A 27,460-nucleotide genomic window follows, 5' to 3' on the forward strand; every position below is an offset into this window, starting at 1 on the left:
TGGCGGTAGTGGTGATAATCATATTCAAGCCACATAGCCGAGTAAACATAGAGTTCGTGGCCTCATTTTGCCGCGGAGAATACCGTGCAAACAGCGGCAGCGGGAGGAGGAGGGCGAGGGAAAGGAGGGAAACTAGTAGAGGCTGTTGTTTGGGCAGTTTGTAGTAAAACGGATGAGGGGGAAGAGGTGTTTGTGTCCCCGAGTGTGTGTGACTCGTGAAAGCATGACAGAGGGAAAATGGGAATGGTAGAGAAGGAATGCAGTGCGGAGGATGAGACGGTGGGACTCAGGTAGTGTCAACAGTAAATGGAGAGAAGGAAGGATCTTGAGTGGAGGAGGAAAGGATCGGAGGAATATGAGTAACAAGAAAGAAGAACAGGCATTCAACTTTCCTCATGTCACTCTGTCTTTTTTTTTTTTTTTTCTTCTTCTTAATGGAGAGAAGTAAGTTAGATGAATGGACGTAACTCTTCAAATTCTTGGTTCTTTTTCTTGTTTCGCCTGATGTCATTCTTCGTGTCATTTTTTTCCGTTTTTAATTCTCTTTCTCTATTCCCCCCACTTCCTCTTGGCGTCTTCAAAATTGACTGACACGTTCCCGCCACTTAAGCTTGTCTCTGCCCTCACTCTTCCCTCGGCACCCTCTTCCCCATCGCTTTGTTACGTTTGTTGTCTTTTATTATTTCTCTCTCTCTCTCTCTCTCTCTCTCTCTCTCTCTCTCTCTCTCTCTCTCTCTCTCTCTCTCTCTCTCTCTCTCTCTCTCGGCTAATAGGCAAAAAGAAAGAACGAGAGAGCGGACAGAAAAGCCGTGGCCTCCAATTATCAAGACAGACAGATGCAGCGACTGACGGATATCTTCAATTAACAATATTGTGAGATTGGGAAGCTCTGGCCATCTGACTCTTACTCCCGCCCCACTTCTCCTCTTCCTCCTTTGCCTCCTTCTCTTCCTCCTCCTCCACCTTTATTTTTTTTTCCATATTCCGTGTTCTTCATCCTCAATGGCATTTCATATTTGTAAAGTAGCGATGCACGTTCCGCCTTTCCTCCCATTCCTCAATCCATCGGCGCCAGTGTCTCGTAAACAAACAGATTTAGCGGCGTTTATAAAAATGCACGGACAAAGCTCGTCGTTTTCATTGATATCGACCGCCCGCCGCGCTACTGACAGGTAAAGATGGGTGGGTCATATGGAAGGCTGAGTTTTGCTGGAGCCTTCACATCTGTCTCTCTTGTCCCCGTGGTGGGTGCGGTCCCCTCTCCCTGTAACGCTGGTCTCAATGTAGCAATGTCATTCACCCTGCTATCCTCCCACAAAGTTTTTAAAATATCCAAGTATCGACCAGCCAGCAAGGGAGTGTAAACAGTTGGCCAGTCTAGGGTACAGATTCAAGCCTGGCGCGGTCTTGCGTATGAGTGTAACCCACAACAAAGGAAATTACAATGAAAGTTTCTTCAGTCATAAGATTTTTATTAATTCTTTTATTTCTGTGTGTGTAAAGGAGGTTGGCTAAGGGGGGGTGAGAAGTAAAGAAAATAACTTTGTTACCGCAGCCAAAAAGATAAAAATGGTAAATAGATAGTTACTTAACAAAAGAAAATTATATGTTGAAATGTGTGGAGGAGTTTCGCTGCCTGGCCTGGAATAGACGCACAGCCAACAGACCTCACGCAACGGAAGAGGTTTTGGCGCCGCCTTTGTGTTGCCGCGGACGCACAGAGGCTGGTACTGTTGTCTGTTGCTGCTGCTGCGAGGTTGATAATGAATGATTCATGGTGGACGCAAAGCAAATTAAAGCGGCACTTTGCTCATGGACACACAGCACCCCTGGAATATGTGCTTCCTGCCTCACTACCACCCTGTCCTCCCTACTTGCTCTTTCACTGACCCACCCTGCCATCCCCTTCCCTCCCTCAATGCACCGCCTTCCTGCAGTTTACATCACACCCCCTCCCTTCCTTTCCGACTCATTTTTTTTCTTTCTTCTTTTAACGTAGACGGCGGCAGGTCTGGTGAAAGAAGAGGAAAAGAATCAGGCTGAAAAATGTTTGAAATGTGTCGCTGCAATAAACAAAATAGTTGGGGAGTGTCTGAAAATCCGAGGTCGGTTTAGTTTTGGCACCATTGGCCTACACGCACACCTCTATACTGTGCGGTAGAGATAACGTGCGTGAATGTGAGAGGGAAGTGTTTGAGAGAAGGGAGATCCGAGGGGTCTCCAAGCGCACGGGTTCGAATCCTGTCCACGGTCTGAGTGCAGGTTGGGCTTCCTCACTCAGGGCAACGGTTTCCTAGCGGGTGGGCTTTGAGATAGGAGGTACCCTAAAAAGTATCCCCTTTAGCCCATAAAAAAAATTCCCGTGAAAAGCCCACATGGTATAAAAAAAAAAGGGAATAAATTCTTGGACTTTTAAGCTCTATATAAGAGGCAAGTTATTGTGGAAAATATATGACATATAAGCGGAAACTATAATGACAGTAGCTTCTATATATGGGAAGTACTGCACGGGATTAGAAACTAGCCGTAGTAAGAGAGCAGAGATCTAAATGTGAAAGGAAAAAGTTTTCACTGGGCAAGAAAAAAGAATATGAAAGGTCTCTTAAAGAAATATTTTGTATGTGAGAGTGTTCGAAGGATTTACTTGATGTTGGTGCCTTTGGAAACCTTGTTAATTAGATGCCAGGTAGCGGACGAGAACTAATGAAACGAATACAGAGTACTGATTGGAACACTCGCCTGTATGAAGCAAGTGTCACGAAATAACTTACAACAAATATCACTGCAGGAGAAGGGAAATGTTGTGAACTCGGGGTTCGGCGTTACACTAATGACTCTTTGAGGGAATTATATAGATCACCACTTGATAAAATGAATTTGATATTTATGGTATTAATTGATGGAAGGATTCCACCACGTGAATAACCAGTTGGTTATTCACTGAACCATGGAAAGCCGCTTAGCTGCCAAGCCATTATGAGTGTGTCAGGGATTGTCACGTTAGACGAAAATATGCAGCAGCAACAGTAGTAATAGTAGCAATAGCCGAAGTAGTAGCAAGACCAGTAGTGGTAGTAGCACAGTCCTTTGTTCATGGGACACGCATGATCGAGCAGCGGCAAGAATAGCTCCACACCAGGATGGATGGAGCCTTCAGGAAAACCTGCGGAAAATCCTAATAGTCGTGTCTGACAAATGGGAAGTGTCATTCAACGCAAACAAACGGGAAATGATTCACCAATGCACGCACAAAAGTTTCAGTAAGTAATGTGACGAGAAAAGCTCACTAGTGCTCCAAACACCCCCGGCACTCTCTAAATTTCCCTCCGCAAGCTGCATGGATGAAGTTAATGCATCGCCAGTGGGTGTCTATCCAGTGCCACGACGACCTTGCTTCACTTACTGCCCAAGTGACCACCAGCCAGCTAACTCACCCTTCACCACCCGGGTTGGAACGTCCACACTAAAGAAACACTAGGGATCACATTGTCTAACGCACGTCTGGCACTTTATATTGCCTAGTCATACTTATGTAGTGAAAATTTTCAAAGGATTTTCATGATTTTATCGATAGTTCAACGAGGATCCTGTACCATCGTTAGAACGTGAAAAACACCCATGGGAATCCAATTAATCGCCTCTATGGTCCTTGCATATAGTGCTGATGAGCTAAAGCTTTTCAAAAATACTGGATAACAGGCGCCATGGCTTTACACGGGTAATCCTCTCACACTCAGCGCAGCGTGAGGCAAAACACCACGTGGCTCTCACACCAGATTTCATAGTACGGTGAGGTCAGAGTGCTGTACTGTACCTCATGCACACTGATGGATTTACTGTCAGGTTTTTAGACTAAATTCTGTTCACTTCTCTAATTGTATAAATGTTTTTGTTTCTTATTCGTTTTTCTCATTTCTGTGTCGTAAGGTTTAATGATTTCATACCTCAGCAGTGTGTCCTTATAATCTGCTCGGTACACTTACTTACATCTTGATTTTTACTGTTAGGTTATATCAATGCAGTTCTGAGAGTATGATTCTTATGTGGCTGGTTCCTTCTGGTCAATAATCGTAAACCTTCCAGTCAGAACGTGTAATACTGTAATGGTACTCTCTCTCTCTCTCTCTCTCTCTCTCTCTCTCTCTCTCTCTCTCTCTCTCTCTCTCTCTCTCTCTCTCTCTCTCTCTCTCTCTCTCTCTCTCTCTCTCTCTCTCTCTCTCTCTCTCTCTCTCTCTCTCTCATCAGCCTCACGTCATGTCCCAGGCGGTGTTTGCGCTTTGGGAGAAGGAACAAACTTTCACCCACACTTGGTTAGCTCCGTTAAGTTCGGGCGTCATAGAAAAACACTTGTACCACTTGCTGTCCACTGCAGGTGACGGATCGATGGCGGCGTCAACCACTCAGGCAGTCCTTTGCGCCTCCTTGCTGTGGTTCTTACCCATGTTCTTCTCCCTTCCCCTCCTGCCACTCGTCCTCTCTTTGTTCCTCTGTCGTTCTGTGTTTTCATTCCTCACCCACACAAACTCTCTCTCTCTCTCTCTCTCTCTCTCTCTCTCTCTCTCTCTCTCTCTCTCTCTCTCTCTCTCTCTCTCTCCTGTTGTTGTTGTTGTTGTTGTTGTTGTTGTTGTTGTTGTTGTTGTAGGCGTCAGGATCGGTTGCTTTTCTCTCTCATACGTGACCTCTGACCTGACCTACGAAAATGAAGAACGTACTACTCGGTACCCATTGCGCACACACACACACACACACACACACACACACACACACACACACACACACACACACACACACACACACACACACACACACTTTAATTCCACTTCAGTCAGCAAACGGCAGCATCCACAGTTAACTTTATACTTTATTTAGATCACTTGATGGCGAGTCTTCCTCCACACCCACCGTTACTTCCTCCACGCGTCCCTTCTTCCTTCCTAGCGTAGTGACCAGTGAGTTTCAGAGCGAAAGTCTATATTTCACTCGTTGTCATCAGGCAGAGCAATGCGGCGCGGGTGGGAGGGGAGAGATGGGGATTACACATAAGTTAATCTAGACAAAGTGAGGTTGAGGTGATTTATAATGCCTCGTGTTGTCTGGTGCTGTCGTCCAAGCTTTTCCTTTGTCTCACAGTCCCCGCGTCATTTGTTAATCAGTGTCTGGTGCAATCCGTTCCAGGCTGACTTTAGTATACTGTGTCTAGCAGTGATAAAGAGGTACGGCAGACTGACAATTAAATGGAGGTGTAAGATGTTTTGTTACGGTGGCTAATGATGGTAATAGCAATGGTAATGATATCTTGCTGTTGCTGAGACTGCCGACCGCCGAGTTAGCACATTGTCAGCAGTGAAAATCAAGCCTGTATTCAGAAACGCTTTGCTCTCTTACCATGACTTTTTCGAGGCCACAGAGATGATTAGCCTGGTTCTCAAAGAGTGTTTCTGTTAGTTAGGTAGAAATCTTGTTACTCTGTCACTAAAAGCAAAACACCAATGAACATCCGTGAGACTTTAACTTAGGAGCCCATTTAGAGCAGTGAAGGTGCGGCACAGGTGTTTCAGAATATCGTCATCAGTACCACACGTCCTCCATCGGTCACCACTACCGTCGCTTTGTACCCCAGGGAGCACCGGCGCGGCGGGCAGAGCTGCACTACTGAAGGCTCTGAAATTGCCAGTCGCGACATTGGAAACGGATGAAGCAGCCCTAGAAAGAAATGTCCCCATCCAATTATCACTCGCTTATCGCATCAGCCGCAGTATTGGCGAGCCTTCAGTGGAGACAGCTGGAATTTTTGGAACAATGTGTGTTGCTCGCCTCTCGACCTTCCGTGTAGCTTTATATAGTTGCTTTCAGTTAGTAGCACAATGGTAGTGTTTCCAGAATGTAGTGCGACAACAACAACAACAACAACAACAACAACAACAACACACAGACACTGCAACAGCAACAGAGAGAGAGAGAGAGAGAGAGAGAGAGAGAGAGAGAGAGAGAGAGAGAGGGAGATAGAGTTCGGAACACAACTTGTTTTGCAATAGACTGCAGTACCAAACTACTCTGATATTGTTGTCACGCTGAGTCCTGGGGCACGTGCAAGGGAGTGTACTGTACTGAGTTTACACTGACCCTTTGTTGTAACTGTGGCCATGACTGCCTCAAATTATTACTCAAATTTTGTATTTATGTTTGCCCACACCAGGGGAGGCGGTGTGAATGCCGATGCTGGCTGATGAGTGCAGCAAACGTAGAACGTATATGTAGCATCTCTCAAATAATAGTGTATCTGTACATCATTTATTACCTGCTCTCCATCTTGTTCTTTTTAACTCCTTCAGCACTGGGACGCATTTTTCCCTTGTTTTGTGTATGATTAGACGATTTTATTTACATTAGGGAGGGTCTGTGGTGGTCAGAAGATTAATGGCCAGAGCTTTCACTATTTTAATCCCCACGTAAGTTTCTGAAGCTGTATAAAATCACCAAATAACAAGCAGAATAAATATGAAAACGTGTCCTGGTACTGAAGGGGTAAATGTGTGTCTGCGTGTCTGTATTATCATTACCACCACAAATATTTCACTACCATCATAACCACCATAACCATAATTACCATATAATAACATAGAATGAGCCCTGCTGCCGAGCTGGAGGTTACGTACCTTAAGAGGACTCCCAAGTGGCGCCCATCGTAGCGTCGCGGAGGGAAAGATGAGAGGACCCTAGCTGCGTATAGTGCTTTATGAAGGGCTCTTGTGTCACATAATGATACGGGACGGGGATAAAGGTGAGAGCGAGGCCGGGAAGTGGAGAGAAAGGAAAGGAAAATAGGTAAGAGACGGAGTATAAGAAGTAGAGAGGTAAAGAACAAGGAGTAAAAAGAAGAGGGATGGAAACGGCAGATAGGTAAAAAACACGAACTAGAAAAGGAAGAGGAAGGATAGTAAAGAACAACCAGAAGTAGTAAACGAAGAGGAAGACTTAAAAAAAAAAAGTAAAGAGAGTAGAAAAGGAACCGGGGTAAAGGACAAGAAAGAAGAAAAGTAAAGAAAGAGTAGCAAAGGAACAGGAGTAAAGGATAAGAAAGAGTAGGAGAGGAAGAGGGAGAGGTAACCAACGAGGCGAAAGCGTGATTTAATACCTGGGTGACTCAAGGTTCAGGTAAAGGCTTTCATTGTTCAACAGCCAAAAGAGTACAGTGCTACCTTCCTCCTCCTCCTCCTCCTCCTCGTCGCGACTTGACCTGTCTTACCGAAGAAACGTTGGGATTTCTCTGTGGCCTTAGTTATTGGAGCTTATAGTATTATCCTGACCCTATGTGAAGCTTTGATGTAATAACGCTCTCTCTCTCTCTCTCTCTCTCTCTCTCTCTCTCTCTCTCTCTCTCTCTCTCTCTCTCTCTCTCTCTCTCTCTCTCTCTCTCTCTCTCTCTCTCTCTCTCTCTCTCTCGTAGCTTTGTTAAAGTATTCATTATGTTAACTTTAAAAAGTCTCATTTGTTGATAAATTATGTTTTTTTCTCTTAAGTGTCCAGTCATTGTGTGTGTATGTGTGTGTGTGTGTGTGTGTGTGTGTGTGTGTGTGTGTGTGTGTGTGTGTGTGTGTGTGTGTGTGTGTGTACTCTTGTAAATTAACATCATCACTTCAACCATCACCACATCAACTCCATCTATTTGACACTCATCTCCCTTTCTCTCTCTCTAGGTGATCCTGATGCCACACTCGCACAACGACCCCGGCTGGCTCAAGACCTACGAGGAGTACTACTTCCACCAGACCAGCAAGATCCTGCAGAATATGATAGAGAAGCTGCGAGTTCACACCAACATGACTTTCATCTGGTCTGAGATCTCTTTCCTCTCCCTGTGGTACGAACGGTAAGTGTCGGGTCAAAGAACGAGAGAGAGAGAGAGAGAGAGAGAGTGAGAGTGAGAGTGAGTGAATGAATGTGTGTGTGTGTGTGTGTGTGTGTGTGTGTGTGTGGGTGGGTGGGTGGGTGTGTGTGTGTGTGAAGTATAAGCTATGGGTGAAGTTACTGTGGATGCAGGGAGCAGATGTTCAGATGCGTAACTACGTGATATTACTTTGTTTTCTATTTCATCGGCGAATTTTTGTGTTACCTGTTAATTATTTTCATAAGACGTGGTGTTGACAGTTTGTTGTTCCACACCCGTCTTCCATCAAGGTTTAATTTTGTTTGTAGCTTATGGGTTGAGCTTGAGTTGAGTGGTTTAATCTCGTTGGCTCGGTGCTTCCTCTGACCATCACTTCCCCGCTCATTTGTTCCCCGAGAAGCGCACTGCCGCCGAGGAGAGACCAGGCTGAAGTTTATGCTCCCGGCGTCACGTTCTTGTCAAGTCAAGGAGGCAAGGCGCTTAGGGAAGGCGTTATTGGATTGTATACATGTCGTGAGGGTTTCTCCTCGCCCTTACAAACGTTCTGCTGTCTTGCCGCCTCCGTCCTCTTATTACCACTGCTCTCTCTCTCTTTCCTCCATGGGACTCATTACCATCCAGTGAGGATAGCTATGGTGAAAGTCACTCTCAGCAACTTGGTCACATCACGGCGAGTTGGGGAGACGCAGGGAAGGTCTCATTGTGCTAGAATTATGTCTTTGGCGTCTTTCCTTTTTTACAAATGTCTGTTTTGTGAACGCTTCCTGCCACTTCCTCTTGTTGATGATGAAGCTTGGCCTGAGTTGTCATGTCATTATCTTGCTGCTTCTGCCAACATTCATTCCTCTCTGGTTTATTTATTCAACTTGTATTTAGTTCTGTGATTAGTAACTATCCATCGAGGAGAGCTAGAAAACTTCCCGCGGCTGCAGTGACCGGGGCAGTGACTCTATGAGCTTAAACAGAAACTCGAATCATGAAAAAAACATAATTACCCTTTTTTTCCCAGCCTTAAAGGTTTCTGCTTTTATCTGAATCAGTTCATGTCAGGGAGATATCACCGAGCATTCCTTGTTGTCTTTCTGAGAAGGGAAAGATGAATGACCCTGCAGGAAAGACACCTACAGGTGTCTCCCGTTAACCCCTTCAGTATCATGACGCGTTTCTATATTCATTCTGCTTACTACTTGGTGATTTTATACAGCTTCAGAAACTTATGTAAGGGTTAAAATAGTGAATAGTGAAGATTCTGACCATTAATCTTCTGACCTCCATAGATCCTTCTTAATGTCAATAAAATCGCCTAATCATACTCAAAACTCGTGATAAAAATGCGTCCCAGTAGTGAAAGGGTTAAGGAATGTTGCAATATATAAGTAAATCCCCACATGTGTTACAAAGCACAACTCTTGACATCCCTTCAAAAGGTATTTACATCATGGTGATCCTATCTCCCGCAGCGCCCACCCGACACTCAGGCAGCAGCTGAAGGACCTCATCTCCTCCGGACGGCTGGAAATCGCCACGGGAGGTTGGGTCATGACAGACGAAGCCAACGTGCATCTCTACGCCATGATGGACCAGCTTATCGAAGGTCAGATGGCTTCCTTATATTTACTGACTCACTAACTTACTTACTACTTGTTCATTCAACTACCTACTTACCCACCTGCATGTATATCTACCTACTTACCTAACTTGTCCATCCACCTACCGACCACTTATCTGTTTACCTACCAACTCACTGATTGACCCACTTATCTCCCCATCTGTTAACTTTCTGACTAACTGACAAACTGACTGACTTATTAATTCATGTATTATTGTCTTCATTTCATCTTTTCATATTTTAATTAAAGTGATTTCATTTTTCACGTTCAGAGTGTTTTCCTAAAATTCCACATTTCTTTCTCTTCCCATTGACTTCGTAGTGAGTCTTTGGCGTATCAATCTTCCATCCGTCAGTCGACCTTAATTAACACCTCCGGTCCTCTGCAGGTCACCAGTGGCTCTCCAACATCCTGGGCGTGCAGCCAGTCAGCGGGTGGTCGGTGGACCCCTTCGGACACGGTGCCGCGGTACCTTACCTGCTACATGAGTCCGGTGTGCGGGCCATGGTGGTACAGCGGATTCACTACGCCTGGAAGCAGTGGTTAGCGGAACAGCAACTCGGAGACTTCATGTGGCGGCAGGTGTGGGACTCATCAGGAGACTATGACATTCTTTGCCACAACCGACCCTACGACATTTACTCCATCAAGCACTCGTGCGGCCCTCACCCGCAGATTTGTCTTGGTTACGACTTCAGAAAGGTACGTAAGGCACGCTTGTGGTCTGCAAAGGGATTGAAACAGTAATATGCGATCATGGTAACGAATATATGATGATTACGATAATAAAGGATGATGGTAATAATAGTAGTAGCAGCAGCAGCAGTAGTAGTAATAGAAGTAGTAGTAGCAGCAGTAGTAGTAGTAGTAGTAGTAGTAGTAGTAGTAGTAGTAGTAGTAGTAGTAACAGTAGTAGTAGCAGTAGTAGTTGTTGTTGTTGTTGTTGTAACAAAAATGGATTATTGATGTAGAAGTTAACTACTAAAAAATATTCATTTAGGGAATTAGCTCATCTCAAATTTAAGGCTTGATAATTTTCTGCAGTAGAGTCAGTTCAATCCGATAAGGAGGTAAATCTTATGAAGCAATAGAATTTTATACTAAGTTATTTACTCTACATAATGAAAGGCACAGGTTGAGCCTTATGGGGGGCGAAGGATGGTGGTCATGGGGAGAGTTGTAGACGCTAATCATAGGCTGACATCACAGAGAGCCTCTTGTCAGAGAACACCCGAGAAACACCTGAGAACGTCACTGTTGTGTTGCAGGTGCCGGGAGAATACACGGAATACACCATCAAGTCTGTTCCCATCGATGACCACAACGTCAAGAAGAAGGCGGAGCTGCTGTTGGAGCAGTACGGAAGGACAGGCTCCCTCTATCCTCACAACGTGGTTCTCGTTCCTATTGGTGACGACTTCCGCTACGACCACGCCTCAGAGTGGGACCAGCAGTATTCCAGTTACCACAAACTCCTAACACACATCAACAGCGACCCACGTTACCACGCCACGGTGCAGTTCGGCACGCTAAAGGACTATTTTGCCGAGGTACAAAACCGCATGCGTGATTATCCAAGCCTCCAGGGTGACTTCTTTGTGTACAGCGACATTTTCAGCGAAGGTCGGCCAGCGTACTGGAGTGGCTACTACACAACCCGACCATACTGGAAAGTTCTTGATCGCCAGTTGGAAGCATCGCTGCGTTCAGCTGAAATATTGTACAGTTGGTCATACGCCTGGGCGGTGCAGGAAGGCCAAGCGCGCGTTGTGCAACTGCTGGAAAAGGATTACGAGAAGTTGGTGCGGGCCAGGCGGGCACTGGCACTATTCCAGCACCATGACGCTATCACGGGCACTTCTAAGGCGTATGTAATGCACGACTACGCTGTCAAGCTACATGAAAGTCTGCACGACACCTTGGCTCTGGCTGGGCAGGCAGCTGAGGCGCTGCTCCTCACCCCTGCCGCCATGGCAGCCCTGGATCACCGCGCCGCGCCACTCCACCATCTTCATCCAGACTTCGAGAGGTCAACCTACGAGCGTCTGCCCCACAAACTGCCTCTGACAATCCCGCGGAGCCACCCGCGTCTCGTGGTCATGTTCAACTCCCTGGTGCAGCGCCGCTTCGAGGTGGTGAGGGTGCTGGTGTCGTCCCTGGATGTGCGAGTCACCGATGAGCACGGTCACCAGGTGCCCATACAGATCAACCCTGTGTGGAACGACACGGGCAACGGCATGGTCATCCTCAACACGCAGTTTGAGCTTCTCTTCGTGGCGGACTTGCCGGCGCTCAGTGTGGTAACTTACGGCATCCACCAAATGGCTCATTCCTCCCTCGAGAGCAGAGCCTCTGTCTACTCCAACAATTACGCCCCTGCGCCAGACCCAAGTTACTCCCCACCTTTTGAGACACACGATGTTCTTCCCGGAGACATCCAACTGGAGAGCGACCATCTCAAGCTGCTGTTTGATGGCACCACGGGCATGCTGCGCTCTATTACTGACAAACCCAGCGGTCGAGTGACACAAGCTGCGGTGCGTTATGCTGCCTATCCCTCTGCGCAGTTTAAGTCTGGCGCTTATCTCTTTAAGCCTGATCCTAATGCCCGTGAACCCGAGGAAGATGTGCTGGCTGGCGCCAAGCCTCGACTTTTCATCCACTCGGGTCCCGTGGCCTCAGAGTTGAGCGTTATGTTCGGCTCCGTTCTCATGCACACGACACGCATCCTGCATGTAGCTCACCGCCCTCTTGCCTCGGCCGTATACATGGAGAATCTCTTCAACCTTGGCGGCAGATACAACAGCACAGAGACCCCGGGCTTCCCTCCACACTTCCGGGAGACTGAAATGTTCATGCGCGTCATGACAGACATCGATAACGGGGCTGAGCCAACCTTCTACACGGATCAGAGTGGCTTACACATGCAAAAGCGCGTCAGAGTTCAGCGCATCGGCATTCAGGGTAATTATTTTCCCATCACTTCGGCGGCCATGATTGAAGATGGCTCAGGACCAGGCCGCCGTCTCACCCTCCTCACAGACCACGCTGCGGGCGCCGCCTCCTGGCAGCAGGGATGGCTCGAGGTAATGGTGGAGCGCCGCACCTTCTATGACGACGCTCGGGGCATGGGCGAAGGCGTCACTGACCAGAAGCGCACTATGGGCCGCTACTGGTTATTGCTGGAGGAAACCCGAAACCCTGAACCCGTGGCACGGCTTTCTCTAGCGGCACACCACCTCTCCAACAGCTTAAATTACCCCATCACTCAGCTCATCAACGAGGGACTTGACGCCGACCAGCTCAAGGCAGCAGCTCACCTCATCACGCGGCCGCTGCCCTGCCCGCTGCACCTCATGACCCTCCGCACACTGGCCGAGCCCCAGTACCCGAGCCTCCTGCCTTCCCGCACGGCCCTCATGGTGATCCAGAACCAGGCGCCTTCCTGCTCCACTTCAGCCTCTGTGGCTACTTGCACCGGCTTGGGCGATTCTCCCTTCCCAGGCACGGAGCTCACAATCCAGGTAAGCAGAATAATGCTGTTTGAGAGACGATGATCTGTCTTGTCATTCTCCTTCCTTCATTCTGTGATACTACCCACAAACCCTCAGACACCATTCGCTCTGCCCTTCATCAAACACTTTAACTCTCACCTTCCTCAGGCATTCTTCGTTAAGCCATTTGTGGTGTAGACTGAGTGGCACCTCCTGTTGCTATCTCACCGTTATGCATTCACCAACGGGGAAAGAAATAAAGAAAATAGGATTTGTTACATTCAAAGCATTAGCTCCATTCCTTGAAGGTGCCAGAAGACAGTTTTCCTCTGCACTCAGAATCTGAAAGGGCCAACAATTCTTACGAGTTTCTGAATAGGTAGTACTATTATTTTTAAACACAGGAAGATTCCCCAGAACTGAGTTGTACAGTCAGTGCCCGTGAACGTTTCTATCAGGACCTGCACATCTTTTTTTCTTCTTCTTCTTAAGAGAGAGGAGATTTTCATAGATTTTGTTAGTTATAGTTAAGCAAATTGTAGTAGTAGTAGTAGTAGTAGTAGTAGTAGTAGTAGTAGTAGTAGTAGTAGTAGGAACAGCACGAATACACACTGCTACTACTACTACTACTTCTTTTAGTAATAATAAAAACAATAACAATAATGATCTTCCTAGGTGTCCGGGCTCCAGCGTGTCTCCCTGACGGCCACATCAAGTCAAGGACCACTCAACTCCCTCCCGGACCTGAGTGTGCCCCACCACAACCTACGCGCCGTCACCCTCACCTTCCCGCAGCCCCCGCCGCCGCCGCCTCCACCTGCTTAATAAAACTGTGCCCCGCCTTGACACAGTCTCTCATTCCTCACCCCCTACCACTACCACTACACCATCACTAGTTTCTGTCTGTCTGTGTCTGTCTGTTGTTCTGTCTGTCAGTCTGTTTGCTAGTTTGTCTCTCTCTCTCTCTCTCTCTCTCTCTCTCTCTCTCTCTCTCTCTCTCTCTCTCTCTCTCTCTCTCTCTCTCTCTCTCTCTCTCTCTCTCTCTCTCTCTCTCTCTCTCTCTCTCTCTCTCTCTCTCTCTCTCAAGGTTATCAGTCAGTCTATGAAGCCAAAGTTCACCTATATACATTTATTAAGCATATAAACATACGAATATTAAAACTTGTTCTCAAACTTTTATATGTAAACAGTTTATAGAAGATGTGGAATTTTTGAAAATTAAAAAAAAAGCTAAAATAACCGATCTTTAATAACTTAACCCAGAACCACAAACTGTTTAGCACCAAGCGAGTGCCACCGCAGTTTTGATATATAAGAATGATAATCTTATAGTTTTTTGCTGTTTTAGTACTTTCAGTATATTGATTGCATTTGTATGAGTGAGTTGGATCATATTCTTGATACATATTTTTCTAATATATACACTTTAATTGATTGAATGTTATTTATGTGTTCTTATACTGTTAAAAGAAATAATAAAAAGAAAATGTTTCAGTACTTATTATGAACAAAATAATGACCTTCAGTTTTAGACATTAATGCCATGTGTGTGTGTGTGTGCGCGTATGTGTGTGTGTGTGTGTGTGTGTGTGTGTGTGTGTGTGTGTGTGTGTGTGTGTGTGTGTGTGTGTGTGAAAGAGAGAGAGAGAGAGTGTGTGTGTGTGTGTGTGTGTGAAAGAGAGAGAGAAAAAAAAAAAGAGTGCGTGTGTGCGTGCGTGCGTGTGTTATTCACCATGGTCGTCTGCTGGTCACCCAGCCAACCTTTTCCCTACGGAAAGAGCTCAGAACTCATACTGACCGATCTTCATGTAGGATTGAGACACATCACACACCAGGAAAGCGAGGTCACAACCCCATGAGTTACATCCCCCACATATTTACTTCTAGGTGAACAGAGGCTACACATTAAGAGGCTTGCCGATTTGCCTCGCCGCTCCCGGGACTCGAACCCAGGCCTTCTTGGTTATGAGCCGAATGTGCTAACCACTACACTACGAGGTGTGTGTTGGGGGGGCGTATCACAACCTTGCTTTCGGAGGATTCATATCATAATTGTGACTGATAGAATCGTTGATCTCTTCACAATAGAAAAATGAGCTTTACCATCACCGGTAACTGATATATCAGTCATCTCAGGTATAAACTAAACAAATATTTAATGATATTCATATACTTTTGTATTACCCGACACACCATGAAAGCATTCGTCTGCATCTCTCTCTCTCTCTCTCTCTCTCTCTCTCTCTCTCTCTCTCTCTCTCTCTCTCCAGTCTTTGTAACATTATGGGACTTACTCCCAGGCATTTGTTTGGCATATAAAAATATGCTTGTCACCTACAGTCCGCACATGTGGTGTGCACTGCAATGAGTGGAGCGCCTGTAAAGTTATCCCAGATTAGCGAAGCAGTGAATCCTCAGCAATTACCGTTTCCCTGCATCTGCAACAAACACAGGGACCAACACAAGGGATTACTAATGCACTTTACGTTTTAGTATGCATATAGATATCATGATATGTATCCAACTTGCTGTGTTGCAGTATTAGTTCCTGACTCGGTGAGACGATTCAGAACCATCTTGTTTGCTTTAATCGACACACACTTAGCTCGTCGCTACCTCTTCATTCTCCACCGACACGGCACAGGAGCTGCACCGCCCATGCCACCACCCCTGCTCTTGCCATACCCCGCCTGCTGAAGGACGCCTCACTGTAAGTCATTTGGAAATACGGATGTTGTTTGAGTTTGCGTTTTGGAAAAACATCTACATCAGGCCGCTGCTTAGGAAGGCCAGGGGTGGGATATTGAAACGGTCGTGTGTGTGTGTGTGTGTATATATATATATATATATATATATATATATATATATATATATATATATATATATATATATATATATATATATATATATATATATATATATATATATATATATATGATAGATTATTAGATAGATAATAGATATAGATTGATATAGATAGAGAAGTCACAGGAGGAAGAAGAGATGAGTGGCTGACTTGTATTTATTTGTTAGGCGTTGGTGAGTGCAGTGAGGGTTTGTGTTTGTGATTGGTGGTGTTTGTCTGTGTAAGGAGGGGTGAGTGGCTGAGTTGCTCGTGTTCCCTGGGTGTTGGCGAGTGCAGTGAGAGTTTGTGTTTTCCCCACAGGACGTGCTGCTCTGGTGGCGTGGCGTCGAGGGAAGCGCCTCTCTGTATCCCAGTCCACCACTTTACTGAACATGTGAATGTACTCCAGAGTTTCAAAAAGGAAGTGGCACACACACACTTTGCTGCACTCCAGGTAAGGCAAACAAGTTGTCACATGGCAGTTTTTTTGACATTGTCGTTAGTTTTTCTCACCTCCCAACTGCTAACTGTACAAGGGCCTTATTCATCTTTGTATGAAGTACTCTTCGCATGTTTGAGGGGGCTCCACTCACACAGTATTGTTAGGTAGGATGGAATGAAAAGCTTTTCGTCTCATCAACTCCTCCTCTGACTGACTGTCTTCAGCCTCTTTCTCACTGCCGAAATGTTGCATCTCTTCTATCTTATTGCTATTTTCTTGCTAATTGCTCTACTGATCTTGCTAACTGCATGCCTCCCCTCCTCCTGCAGCCTTGCTCCACAAGGCTTTCTTCTTCCTCTCATCCCTATTCTGTCCAACTCTGTAATACAAGAGTTAACCAATACTCTATCATTCAGACCTTTCTCTGGTAAACTCTGGAATTCCCTGCATGATTCTGTATTTCCATCTTCCTATGACTTGACATCTTTTAAGTGGGAGGTTTCAAGACATTTGTCTGTCTTTTGGCTAATTCTGTACCAATCTTTTAGTGAACTTGCAATTCAAGTGGGCCTTTTTTTCTAACTTTTGTTGCCCTTAACTAGTTTCCTCTTCCATAAAAAAAAAGTGTGGCTTTGCTTGGCTGGGTTTTTTATATACCTTCCTGTACCACAAATGTGATTACAAGTGAGCAGTTTTGACAGTTTCAGATTGATAAGATGACATGAAGGTAAATGATTGCTAAACATGAACTTTACTTGACTCCTTTCTTTTGTTGCAGGCTTTGGAGGTCCAGCGGCACCCTGCACACTGCTTTCATAAACGTGTGTGCAGAGTGCAAGACTGAGAGGAGCAAGGATGGAGGATGCTTCAAGACAGAGAGGGACAAGGATGGAGAATGCTTCAACATTCACAGCATCATTGGTTCAGGCTTTCTTGTTTTGTGGAAAGTAATGCACACAGTTTTGACGGAAGGATTGTATTTCATCACTCATATTGATAGATTGTGTCATTGTGTTGACCATTGTGCATCAAGTAACTTCATTACATGTCAGTTATACATTTAGCTACCAGGAGTAACAATTTTTGAGATCTGTAATGTATAAAAAGTGACTAAGAGATCTTGCATTATGAAGATTTGTTTAAAGGTGTTTGTTTATTAGCTTGATCTAGTTGTGCCAGTCTTAACAGTCCATATTGTACAGATATAACTATTGGCCATTGCTCTTCCTGCAGATGGAATTTCAGTCAGCACTGCAAGGTGTGTGTGTTTCACTGTTTGATCTGCTGCAGTCTCTGACGAGACAGCCAGACATTACCCTACGGAACGAGCTCAGAGCTCATTATTTCCGATCTTCGGATAGGCCTGAGACCAGGCACACACCACACACCGGGACAACAAGGTCACAACTCCTCGATTTACATCCCATACCTACTCACTGCTAGGTGAACAGGGGCTACACGTGAAAGGAGACACACCCAAATATCTCCACCCGGCCGGGGAATCGAACCCCGGTCCTCTGGCTTGTGAAGCCAGCGCTCTAACCACTGAGCTACCGGGCTGTGTGTGTGTGTGTGTGTGTGTGTGTGTGTTTCACTGTTTGATCTGCTGCAGTCTCTGACGAGACAGCCCGACGTTACCCTACAGAACAAGCTCAGAGCTCATTATTTCCGATCTTCGGATAGGCCTGAGACCAGGCACACATTGGGACAACAAGGTCACAACTCCTCGATTTACATCCCATACCTACTCACTGCTAGGTGAACAGGGGCTACACGTGAAAGGAGACACCCAAATATCTCCACCCGGCCAGGGAATCGAACCCCGGTCCTCTGGCTTGTGAAGCCAGCGCTCTAACCACTGAGCTACCGGGCGTGTGTGTGTGTGTGTGTGTTGAGGGGCAGCTTTGTGGGCAAGTGTGCCAGTCATTCCTTGATATCAATGTCTTTCATTTAGGGAAAAATGTTGTGTGTAATTAGGTTTATATACATTATTGAGTGAGAATGTTTGGACTGATTAAATAGTAAGTTTCTCAACTTTCTAGACCTTTGCTGTGACTGTTCTGTGTAAGATTTCAAGTACGGCATTCTACAAACCGTCATAGCTAGTGATGTGATCGTAGCAAGACAATATGGTGTATTTTAGATACAAGTCCCTCTGGGACAGGCTCTAACCTTGTGACTGGCCATAAGTGCCAAGACATGATTCAACATAGTGGGAGCTTGGCTGTATATACCATAGCATGATCCCTGACAGTTTTTTATGTTAATTAAAGATAAATATCCATAGTGATGACTAAATAATGTCCTCCTTTGATGCAGTAACTTACCATTATAGACAACTGCCAAGACAAGCCCCATCAATTGTCCCAAAACTCAAACAAACCTTGCCCTGTGTGGCCTGCATGTGTCCTGTGCCATTTGTCATGTGTCGAGCTGTCGGGCATAATCTTCTGTTTGTCATGTCATGTTTCATGTTTGGATACACAGTCTAACTATTCCCAAAGTAGTAATAAAATTTCAAAATAATTTAAGTTTTAGAAAATTAAGTCAAGGAGCTATTTCTTTGTATACATATATAAAATTGACAATTATGTGTTTTGTGTATTTAAAGTGACAATGTAGTGTTGCAAGGGACATCATGCTGTTTGAGAGCAGTGCCATTGTGAAATGCTTAAAAATAATTTTACAGAATTGATAGTTCCTCACAGACTTGCAATGAAAATGCTCTCAAAATACTTTCAGAACTTGTAGTTACTAACAATACTTGTGCAATGGAAACCTCTCAAAACAGTACTCTTATGTTCTTATATTATTTTTTTTATGTTACATTACCTGTTCATATAGGGAGTGCTGCCATGTATGTGCAGGTCTCATAGTAATGATAGGTGGAGTGAGGCAGACCTGTTCATGCATGCTCTTGCAACTTTCCTTATTTTTGTTGCTTTAATACTTTGTGAGGTGAAAATATTCCCAGAGTAAAAAATATGAAATTGTTGCAAGTTGCATAGATTATTTTAAGTTGAAATGTAAAAATTGTACAAATTCTGATATTCTATTGTAAGTTGCAAATTGTAAAATTTTTTGAAAATTGTAGAAAATTTCTCAAATTCTACTATTGCACTAAAAATTTAAGTTGCAAATTGTAAAATTTTTCTTGAAAATTGTAGAAAATTTCTCAAATTCTACTATTGCACTAAAAAATTTATAATTCTACTATTGCACTGTAAAAATTTTCTAAGTTGAAAATTTTGGTAGAGTTTTCAGAGTTGTGTAAAAATTTTCTAGTTAAAATTTTGTTGGAGTTTTCAGAGTTGTGTAAAATTTTTCTATTTTGTTGGAGTTTTCAGAGTTGTGTAAAATTTTTCTAAGTTGAAAATTTTGGTAGAGTTTTCAGAGTTGTGTAAAAATTTTTTAATTGAATTTTTTCCAAGTAGAAAATTTTGGTGGTTTTCAGATTTGTAAAAATGTGTTGATTGAATAAAAGTTTAAGAAGGGAGACTCTTCATTGTATTTTTAACCCAAATATACATCTGGTGTTTCTCCGGAGACTCTTCAGAGTATTTATGACTTAGTACAGTTTTTGGAGCAGCTTTGCAGGGATTTTTCAGCATTTTGGAGCAACTTTGCAGGGATTTTTCAGCATTTTTTGCTATTGGAGCAGCTTTGCAGGGATTTTTCAGCATTTTTTGGCTACTTTAGCTGCTTTTTGAGGCAGCTTTGCAGGGATTCTTCATTTTTTGGCTATTTTTGCTGCTTTTCAGGCATTTTACCGTCACTCCAGCTGAGAGTTTGGTCCAATCGAGTGAGCATTATCTCATCAGGCTTTCAATTTAGAATTTGTAGGATTTACAGCTTCAGGGAAAGGACTATACAGTTATTTGAAAAGCTGGAAGTATACACATTGTGGGGCTTATTAGGGTTAGGTTAGATACACTATAGGTGGTGAGTATATCAGGTTAGGCATTTTGTAAGTATTCCTTAAAGAAAAAAAAAAAACAGGAATTATCAAAATCACCAATATGAATTGATTAATCAAGATTTATTCTGAAGTAGTAACAGCAGTTGTGTGGGTCCATCACAGAACATTGAAGGAATAACATTACACTTGTGTGCGCACATTCACATCAGATGGAAGGAATAACATTACAAGAGTGACTGGCAATATGTATTAGTTAGGTTAGATTACATGAAGCAAGGTAGTGTGTCCTCCCTCCCTGGATGACGCCCCGTTTTGTCAGGGAAGGGAGCAGCGAGGCAGGGTGTCCTCCCTCAGGGAGCAGCGAGGCAGGGTGTCCTCCCTCCCTGGATGGCGCCCCGTGTTATCAGGGAAGGGGCAGCGAGGCAGTGTGTCCTCCCTCCCTGGATGGCGCCCCGTGTTATCAGGGAAGGGGCAGCGAGGCAGTGTGTCCTCCCTCCCTGGATGACGCCCCGTGTTGTCAGGTCAGAGCTGGTGCGAGGCAGCGAGTCCTCCCTCCCTGGATGGCGGTGCGTGTTGTCAGGTCAGCTGGTCCGAGTTAGGTAAATTCCTCCATGGAAGGTGTAGCAAGATTTGCGTCTTCCGTTGCAAGATGAGCCAGTTTCCTGCGGCAGGTTGGGGGTTGTCAGGTCACGCTGGTTTGGTTCTCCCTTCAGTAGTGGCAGGACCTGTAAGAAATAGCATTTTACCTTTATACTTGATTCATGAACAACCTTGTTCTCAATTGCAGGACAGGTGTGGTGTTTGGTGTGGTGTGTGGTGCGCCCTCTTAAATGTTTAGTGCATTCCATTTTACCCACCACTACGGAACAATTCGTAATAGTTATCTGCAAACCTCACTTCATTAAAAACAAATCCGGTATTTCTCATTCTCTTCTGATCACGAAACTTACGAGTTTTGCTTCTATCACCCTCGTTATGTTACCTTTATCACCTTCGTTACATTACCTCGCATGTTACCTTTAACACCAAGACCGAACAATTCCTGATATCTTGTACATTCTTCCAATACTCCTCCAATGAAGGAGTCGAAACTGCCCAGCCCCTACCTGTGCCGGACCACACGCCTCCGCGGTCTGCGTCCTCGACTCCTTTCGAGGCGGACGACCTGGAGATGGACTCCATCACATGGACTGGTTGGCCGGCATGACCCGACCTTCTGCCTTGTACTCGTATACACTGCTGCAACAATAAAGTAACCAATCATCAATCACGAAACATCCTTCACCAGCTGTCAAGTCATTCTTCATGCCAAATCTAAGAACTTTTCTATGATCTACGGAAAATTGCTTGCACACTATGATCAGTGTGGCTGGCCTTAAATGCAACTGAATGTAGTACTGAAAGACTTGTGCCGTGACGCTTCAGCACTAACACTCTGCTTCAACTTTACATTTAATGGTACACTGGTTCACACCACATACGAAACTCAAGAGCCGAAACGTCACGGAACCCAACAACTCACTCACACATCGCAATATCCCACTAACCACCCCACCTGGTATCCACACACAACCTCGATTTACTCAAGACGGGTCAAATTGACCTCTACAAAGAGTTTAGCCCCTACCCTACACCCATCTGACCGCATGTTTGGCACTAGAGGTTTTCCTCTCCACACTTCCTCCCTGGTGGAGCTTATTTCTGCCATATCAGAGTTATACAATCAGTTTTACATTAACACTTAAGAATGCACATATTCCCAATGCAAGATACCTGGTGAGAGGACGGATTCCGGCCTGGGCAAGACTACAACGTAAATGTGGCTGATATGTTAGGCAGCTGGGTAATCACAGACCGATATTCAGGCTCCCTCCACCTTGTAGTTACCGAATCCAAGGGAGGTTGAACACGCTTCAGGCAGCACTATCTACTGTTCGGATCGTTACACACACACACACACACACACACGATACTCTCTACAGTAGCAACAAACTCCGGAGCTTGATATACAACTAAATCTGAACACAACGAGACAGACGGAAATAGAAGAAACCCACGGGAAACCCTACGCGTAGCTTATACCAAGGTTCGTGACAGCCTAGCCTACATCTGCGCCACCGCTCACTGAGGAACGGCCGAGACACGCTAAGGGAGACCCAAGAGCGATTAGAAGCACCTTGCAGCCTTGCTATCAATGCACACCCAAACCACGCAGTTGCGAACATGTACTACACGCAACAAACCTGTTACGATTGCGGATTGCGGATTAACTATAATGAAAACTGATGTTAAAAAATACAGTATAAACACAAACGTCAGGCATCACTTCCTGTCCTCTAAAACAGAATAGGGAACTTCCAAATACTCTTGTTCATGAGAAACAGGCAAAGGTCCTTCACTACACACAATCACCACTGTACAGTGTCTAACACACCTTCCCGACATACGACAACAACGCCACCAGACCAACACGCAACACCTTAAAGTTAAACAAACCGGTGACCAGCCAGATACTTCCTGGCGCACACGTGTTATCTACGCAAAGCCTACAGAAGAAATCGGTCTAAAGTCCCACACCGCTTTCCGCTTCACCTCCTACTCCCCCCGCTCCTTTCTCCCTCCCTTGTTTGCAGTAAAGACACTTAATAACTAACTATAACCACTCTCGGTGACCATCGTTCCATATAAGCATTGTTACCTTCAGTCTAAGCCGGTGGTATAGCCCACGCCACGTAGGTCTCAAACCTCCTCACTCGCGTCACACATTCTTTTACATATACCTTTGTCTAGTCATTTATCTATCTGTCTATCTGACTATCTATCTATCTATCTGCCTATCTACCTTCATACACACACACATACACACATTATATATATATATATATATATATATATATATATATATATATATATATATATATATATATATATATATATATATATAAAATTTATTTTTATTACTATCATACCATTATTATGATTGTTGTTGTTGTTGTTGTTGTTATTATCATTATTATTATTATTATTATTATTATTATTATTATTGTTAATACCATCATTATCATTATTATTATTATTGTTATAGTTATTATGCTCGTTATCATTATCAATGTTAACATTATCATAATTAATATTATTGATATCATTATTATTGTTATTATTATTATTATTATTATTATTATTATTATTATTATTATTATTATTATTATTATTACTATTATTGTGAGGACATGTCGCATTGCTTAAATGTCAAGATACATAATCCTTTAACCAGCCAAACCAACGTATCCACATTTAGTTGCTCTAATTATGAAGCACGTAGGCCTACAGGCATAACGCCTAAATCCTATTGTCAATGCTCATGATACTGAAATGAGGAAGTGACAGTTTGAACAGCTTGTTTCAGCAAGGCGGGGATGCCACCTGCCACCTGGATCCTGCCACCTGGGCCCTGCCACCAGTATTAATGAACTCAGACACCTACTGTACATTTCATCGGTGGACAAACGGTGTTTTTTGCAGATATCTGCTAAACGAATCGTTGGATGAGTATGATATTTCAACACACTAACTTGAACATCCGTTCGTAATTTATGTTTAACATACCACAGTGCTATATGTGTTATGTGAGAAGTTTACTCGTGAAAAATAATACAGAGCCGACGAGTCATGTTGACACATTCGAATGAAAGTGTGGCCCCCCCACACACACACACACCCAAACCATTCCCAACCACTACTACGTCTCCCCCGTCTCGGAAGTTCTCGCCCTCTTTTTTTTTTTATCCCTGCTCTCCTCTCCTTTAGCTCCTCGCCTCCCTCACTCCTGTGTCCCTCCCTACTTCTCCCACCACTGTATTTATACATTATAATGTTCTGTAAGTGTGTATGTATAGATAGGATTATTAACGAGTATGGTACAATTTCATGAAGGCAAGAAGTGGTTCACGTTGATAATTACTGTACAACAGCACGTTTACGTGTAGTATATAGAAGAGCCATGTTTGCAGTCGTTATGGTCAACCATGTGAACATGATGTGCTGGAATTACCTGTGACCTGGACCTTCTACTGTTAGGAAAAGTTGATACTCTTATTGCGTACTGTCTACCTATTGATCATAAAAAGTGGTCCAGTTTATATATAATATTATTTTGTTGTTAGATACGTTGCTTATTATCCAGCTATACGGCCATTAACAGCGGAATTAGCTATTGCTTTCACGGTCGTTTGACCCACTCTGGTTTTCATGTCCACATATACCAGCAATTGTATTAGATAATATTATTAATGTATGATATGTATGTACATACTGACGTACGTAACTATTATACCTATACGTATGTAATTACAACAGGGAAAAAAAATCAAAGGTGGAAGGCTGATGATGTGAATAGAGGGTGAAGAGGGAAGCGGGGAAGAGGATCATGCGATACTGGGGTAGAGAAGGAGTGGTCTGGGGGTTCTTCAGGGTGGTGGTGGTGGTGGAGGGGTTAGACGAGTACCCCCACACTCGTCCGATTCTGTATAACACTTTTGATATGATGACTGAGTAAGGCGTAATATCACTCAGTAAACTCCTCACATAACACATATAGCACTGTGGTATGTTAACCATAAATTACGAACGGATGTTCAAGGTAATGTGTTGAAATATCATACTCATCCAACGATTCGTTTAGGAGATATCTGCAAAAAACACCGTTTGTCCACCGCTGAAATGTATAGTAATTATTCCTCAAACAATTTCATGATGTACTTTTAGACAAGTGTGTTTTTTGACCAGACAATTTGACGTCCTCGTTGTATTGACTATTCACCTCACCATCGCTTCCTTGAGGGAGCACCTTCCACGTTTGGTAGACACTGGTGACTGGTGACAAGCTCTTGTCGTCCACTCGTCCAGTGTGCCCGGCAGTGCCAAGTTAGTGGTGGAAGCGACGCCCTTCAGCAATGATAACAACAACAACAACAGTGCATGTATGAATGCATTTTGTATGTATTGCACAATTAACGTCACCTTTCACACACACACACACACACACACACACTGTTAGCAATAGTAATAGTGTTGCTGTCTAATATTACTAATGGTTACTCTCTATGTTGTAAAGTGTGAGGGTTAATTAAGACCGTAAGAGAGAGAAATTGGAGATGGAAGGATGGAATAAGGAAACAATCCTCCACACAATTACGCATTAACACGCAGTGTCTACTCCCAAGCTTCCCGGTGCTGCGTGTATAAAATACTTAATCCTCATTTTAATACCCACCCTGTGTACACGGAGGAGCACTCTGTTAACGACTTGCACCGAGTGGCATTTCAAGGTAAAATAAATACGATAAGGTAAGTTCAGCAACCCCTCTGCGCACCTCCACCGTGACGTCATAATAAATCCAGAGAGAGAGAGAGAGAGAGAGAGAGAGAAATCATATTACCTTTTGGATTTGCGTGTATGTCTCCATCTCTCCTCAAGTGTGGCGTTTACATGTAGACCTTTATCTCCACCAAGCTAAGTTATGTTTTGGCCGGAGTTTTTTTACTGTTTATTTGCAAAATACCTTTAAAAATTATAACCAGAATTGAATGAAAACTTCAGGAAATGTTGCTAATAAACAGATTTTTTTTTTTTTCATCAAGATTATCAAAAGATTTTGTTTTCATTGGCAGATACGGTCATCTTCATGTGTACTTATGTAAGTATATATGGTGGGTGGAAATCAGTGTGTGAATCCAAATATATTGCCAGAATACTGTGCTATCTAAGTGCTGTTCTAGCTGCATAACTTATATCATTGTTATTCCTCACCCACCTCACAATGACCAGATGGATTGATAGATAGATAGAGATGCATAACTGCCTAAATTAAGTGATCCGGCCTTATTAATAGACCCCTCAGAACCTGCTCTCGAGATTTACGCTGGCGTCATCATTCATCTGCGTGGTGATGTTTTTTTGCCTCTCCTTCACCTACCACCGTGAAATTACTTTATCGCATTTATTTTACCTTGGCTTGAAGAACGCCTTTGCGAGTGTGGTAATGTGCAAACCGAATAGCACGTGCTGGAGGGATGTCCCGACACAGCATCTCAGGAATATGGTTTTGCCACCTTACACGTGCACCAGGCCTTTACTGATTTTACACATCACCTGTAAAATATTCTTTGAAATACTTAGAAATTACTATTGTATGTATCGTGTACTATCGATTTTAATAGTTATATATGAGGACGTACAGTACGTACGTATGTGTTTACTATTTACTTCCTTTTAGAGAATCTCCTTTTAAAGACAGGTAAGTTCAAATTACATATTTTTAATTGTTTGATTGCAAGTGCAGTGATACAGCAAGTATAAAAGTTTGTCTCCTTTTTATTATACTTGCTATCAGTTTCATAGAGAATCCATTATCAAATGTATTACTTACTAACAACCTCGGCACGTTTAATTTTTGTAGGAGGATCAAATCAGTTTTCCTTACAGGTTTGAGGTGTGCCATCCCATGAGCAGCCTACAATATGTCAGCAGCAAAAGAGCCAGACACAATGGTACAAGAGTTCTCCATTGTAATCAAGAAAGTAAAGTTACAGCAAGATGGATACAAGTTGAGAATTTTGAGCAAGAGAAAGATTGTCAAGGAGTTGCCAGCAGGAAGAGTGCATGAAATCCCCTTCAAGTTGTGATGGTAGAATTGACAAGCAACCTTAAAAAGATTCAGAGGGTGAGTTCACTGCTCACCCTCCAGAGCTAGCAAGTCCAATCTGGGAGGAAAAATGTAAGTACGTCTTTCAAATACAGATCGATAAACACCACTGTCATCAGGTCTTGAACATTCCACATGTATAAAGGTACAGTCAAAATAAATGCCATGTTATCCTATTGTATACTTATTATTTTGGCTGTGTTGTAAAGCAATAAAATTCAGTTATGGAGGTAATTGTCATTTTTTGCAAATAAATGTTTGGTGGTAGCAATTCTTGCCCTGGGGTAAAAATAAAAAGCCAGGATGAGCCCAAAAAAGCAATTCTTGCCCTGAAGAAAAAAAAATTAATAAAACCGGAATGATGATCCCCTTGCCCAGAAGGTAAAAATAAAGCCAGGAATGATCCCCAAAAATAGACCAAGTTTAAGGTGAACTTTGCACATAGAGGACCTGTCCCCTCCCAAGCTGGAAGGGTTGGAGAGCCAGCATTTTATATTCCTGACCCTCTCCCACTAAGGAGGGAGGGAGGGATCCTCTATGTGCAAAGTTCACCTTAGT

At 43.8% G+C, this 27,460-nt stretch overlaps 2 protein-coding genes across 7 annotated transcripts in view; both read left to right on the top strand.

Annotated features, from left to right (window-relative positions):
* The window catches only part of LOC123503362 (alpha-mannosidase 2-like), a 402,577-nt gene extending 388,094 nt beyond the window's left edge, over nucleotides 1–14,483 (top strand). For all 5 annotated transcript variants that reach the window (XM_045253043.1, XM_045253045.1, XM_045253042.1 and 2 more), the window contains 5 exons: nucleotides 7,698–7,870; nucleotides 9,349–9,482; nucleotides 9,887–10,200; nucleotides 10,767–13,022; nucleotides 13,668–14,483. In XM_045253043.1, the coding sequence (XP_045108978.1) occupies nucleotides 7,698–7,870; nucleotides 9,349–9,482; nucleotides 9,887–10,200; nucleotides 10,767–13,022; nucleotides 13,668–13,817 (3,027 nt within the window). In that variant the 3' untranslated portion in view covers nucleotides 13,818–14,483. The remainder of the gene's footprint in view (nucleotides 1–7,697; nucleotides 7,871–9,348; nucleotides 9,483–9,886; nucleotides 10,201–10,766; nucleotides 13,023–13,667) is intronic.
* A 276-nt stretch (nucleotides 14,484–14,759) lies between these two features.
* On the top strand, nucleotides 14,760–17,646 carry LOC123503643. 2 transcript variants are annotated; one of them, XR_006674552.1, is made up of 3 exons: nucleotides 14,760–15,702; nucleotides 16,159–16,291; nucleotides 17,058–17,646. XR_006674552.1 is itself a non-coding variant. In XM_045253577.1 (2 exons), the coding sequence occupies exons 1-2, from the start codon at nucleotides 16,236–16,238 to the stop codon at nucleotides 17,341–17,343; spliced, it is 342 nt and encodes a 113-aa protein (XP_045109512.1). In that variant the 5' UTR covers nucleotides 15,982–16,235; the 3' UTR covers nucleotides 17,344–17,646. The 2 variants fall into 2 exon arrangements, 1 of the variants encoding a protein (XP_045109512.1); XM_045253577.1 differs by lacking the exon at nucleotides 14,760–15,702 and having other exon boundaries at nucleotides 15,982–16,291.
* The last annotated feature ends 9,814 nt before the right edge of the window (nucleotides 17,647–27,460 follow it).

This window comes from Portunus trituberculatus, chromosome 14 (assembly GCF_017591435.1).
Source record: "Portunus trituberculatus isolate SZX2019 chromosome 14, ASM1759143v1, whole genome shotgun sequence".
In the NCBI taxonomy this organism is placed as follows: Eukaryota; Metazoa; Arthropoda; class Malacostraca; order Decapoda; family Portunidae; genus Portunus; species Portunus trituberculatus.

Bases quoted from the DNA above. Each gene is read 5' to 3' on its own strand.
- LOC123503643 (XM_045253577.1), top strand. From the start codon at position 16,236: ATGTACTCCAGAGTTTCAAAAAGGAAGTGGCACACACACACTTTGCTG. The intron at 16,292-17,057 runs GTAAGGCAAACA...CTTTTGTTGCAG, and splicing joins CACACTTTGCTGCACTCCAG to GCTTTGGAGGTCCAGCGGCA.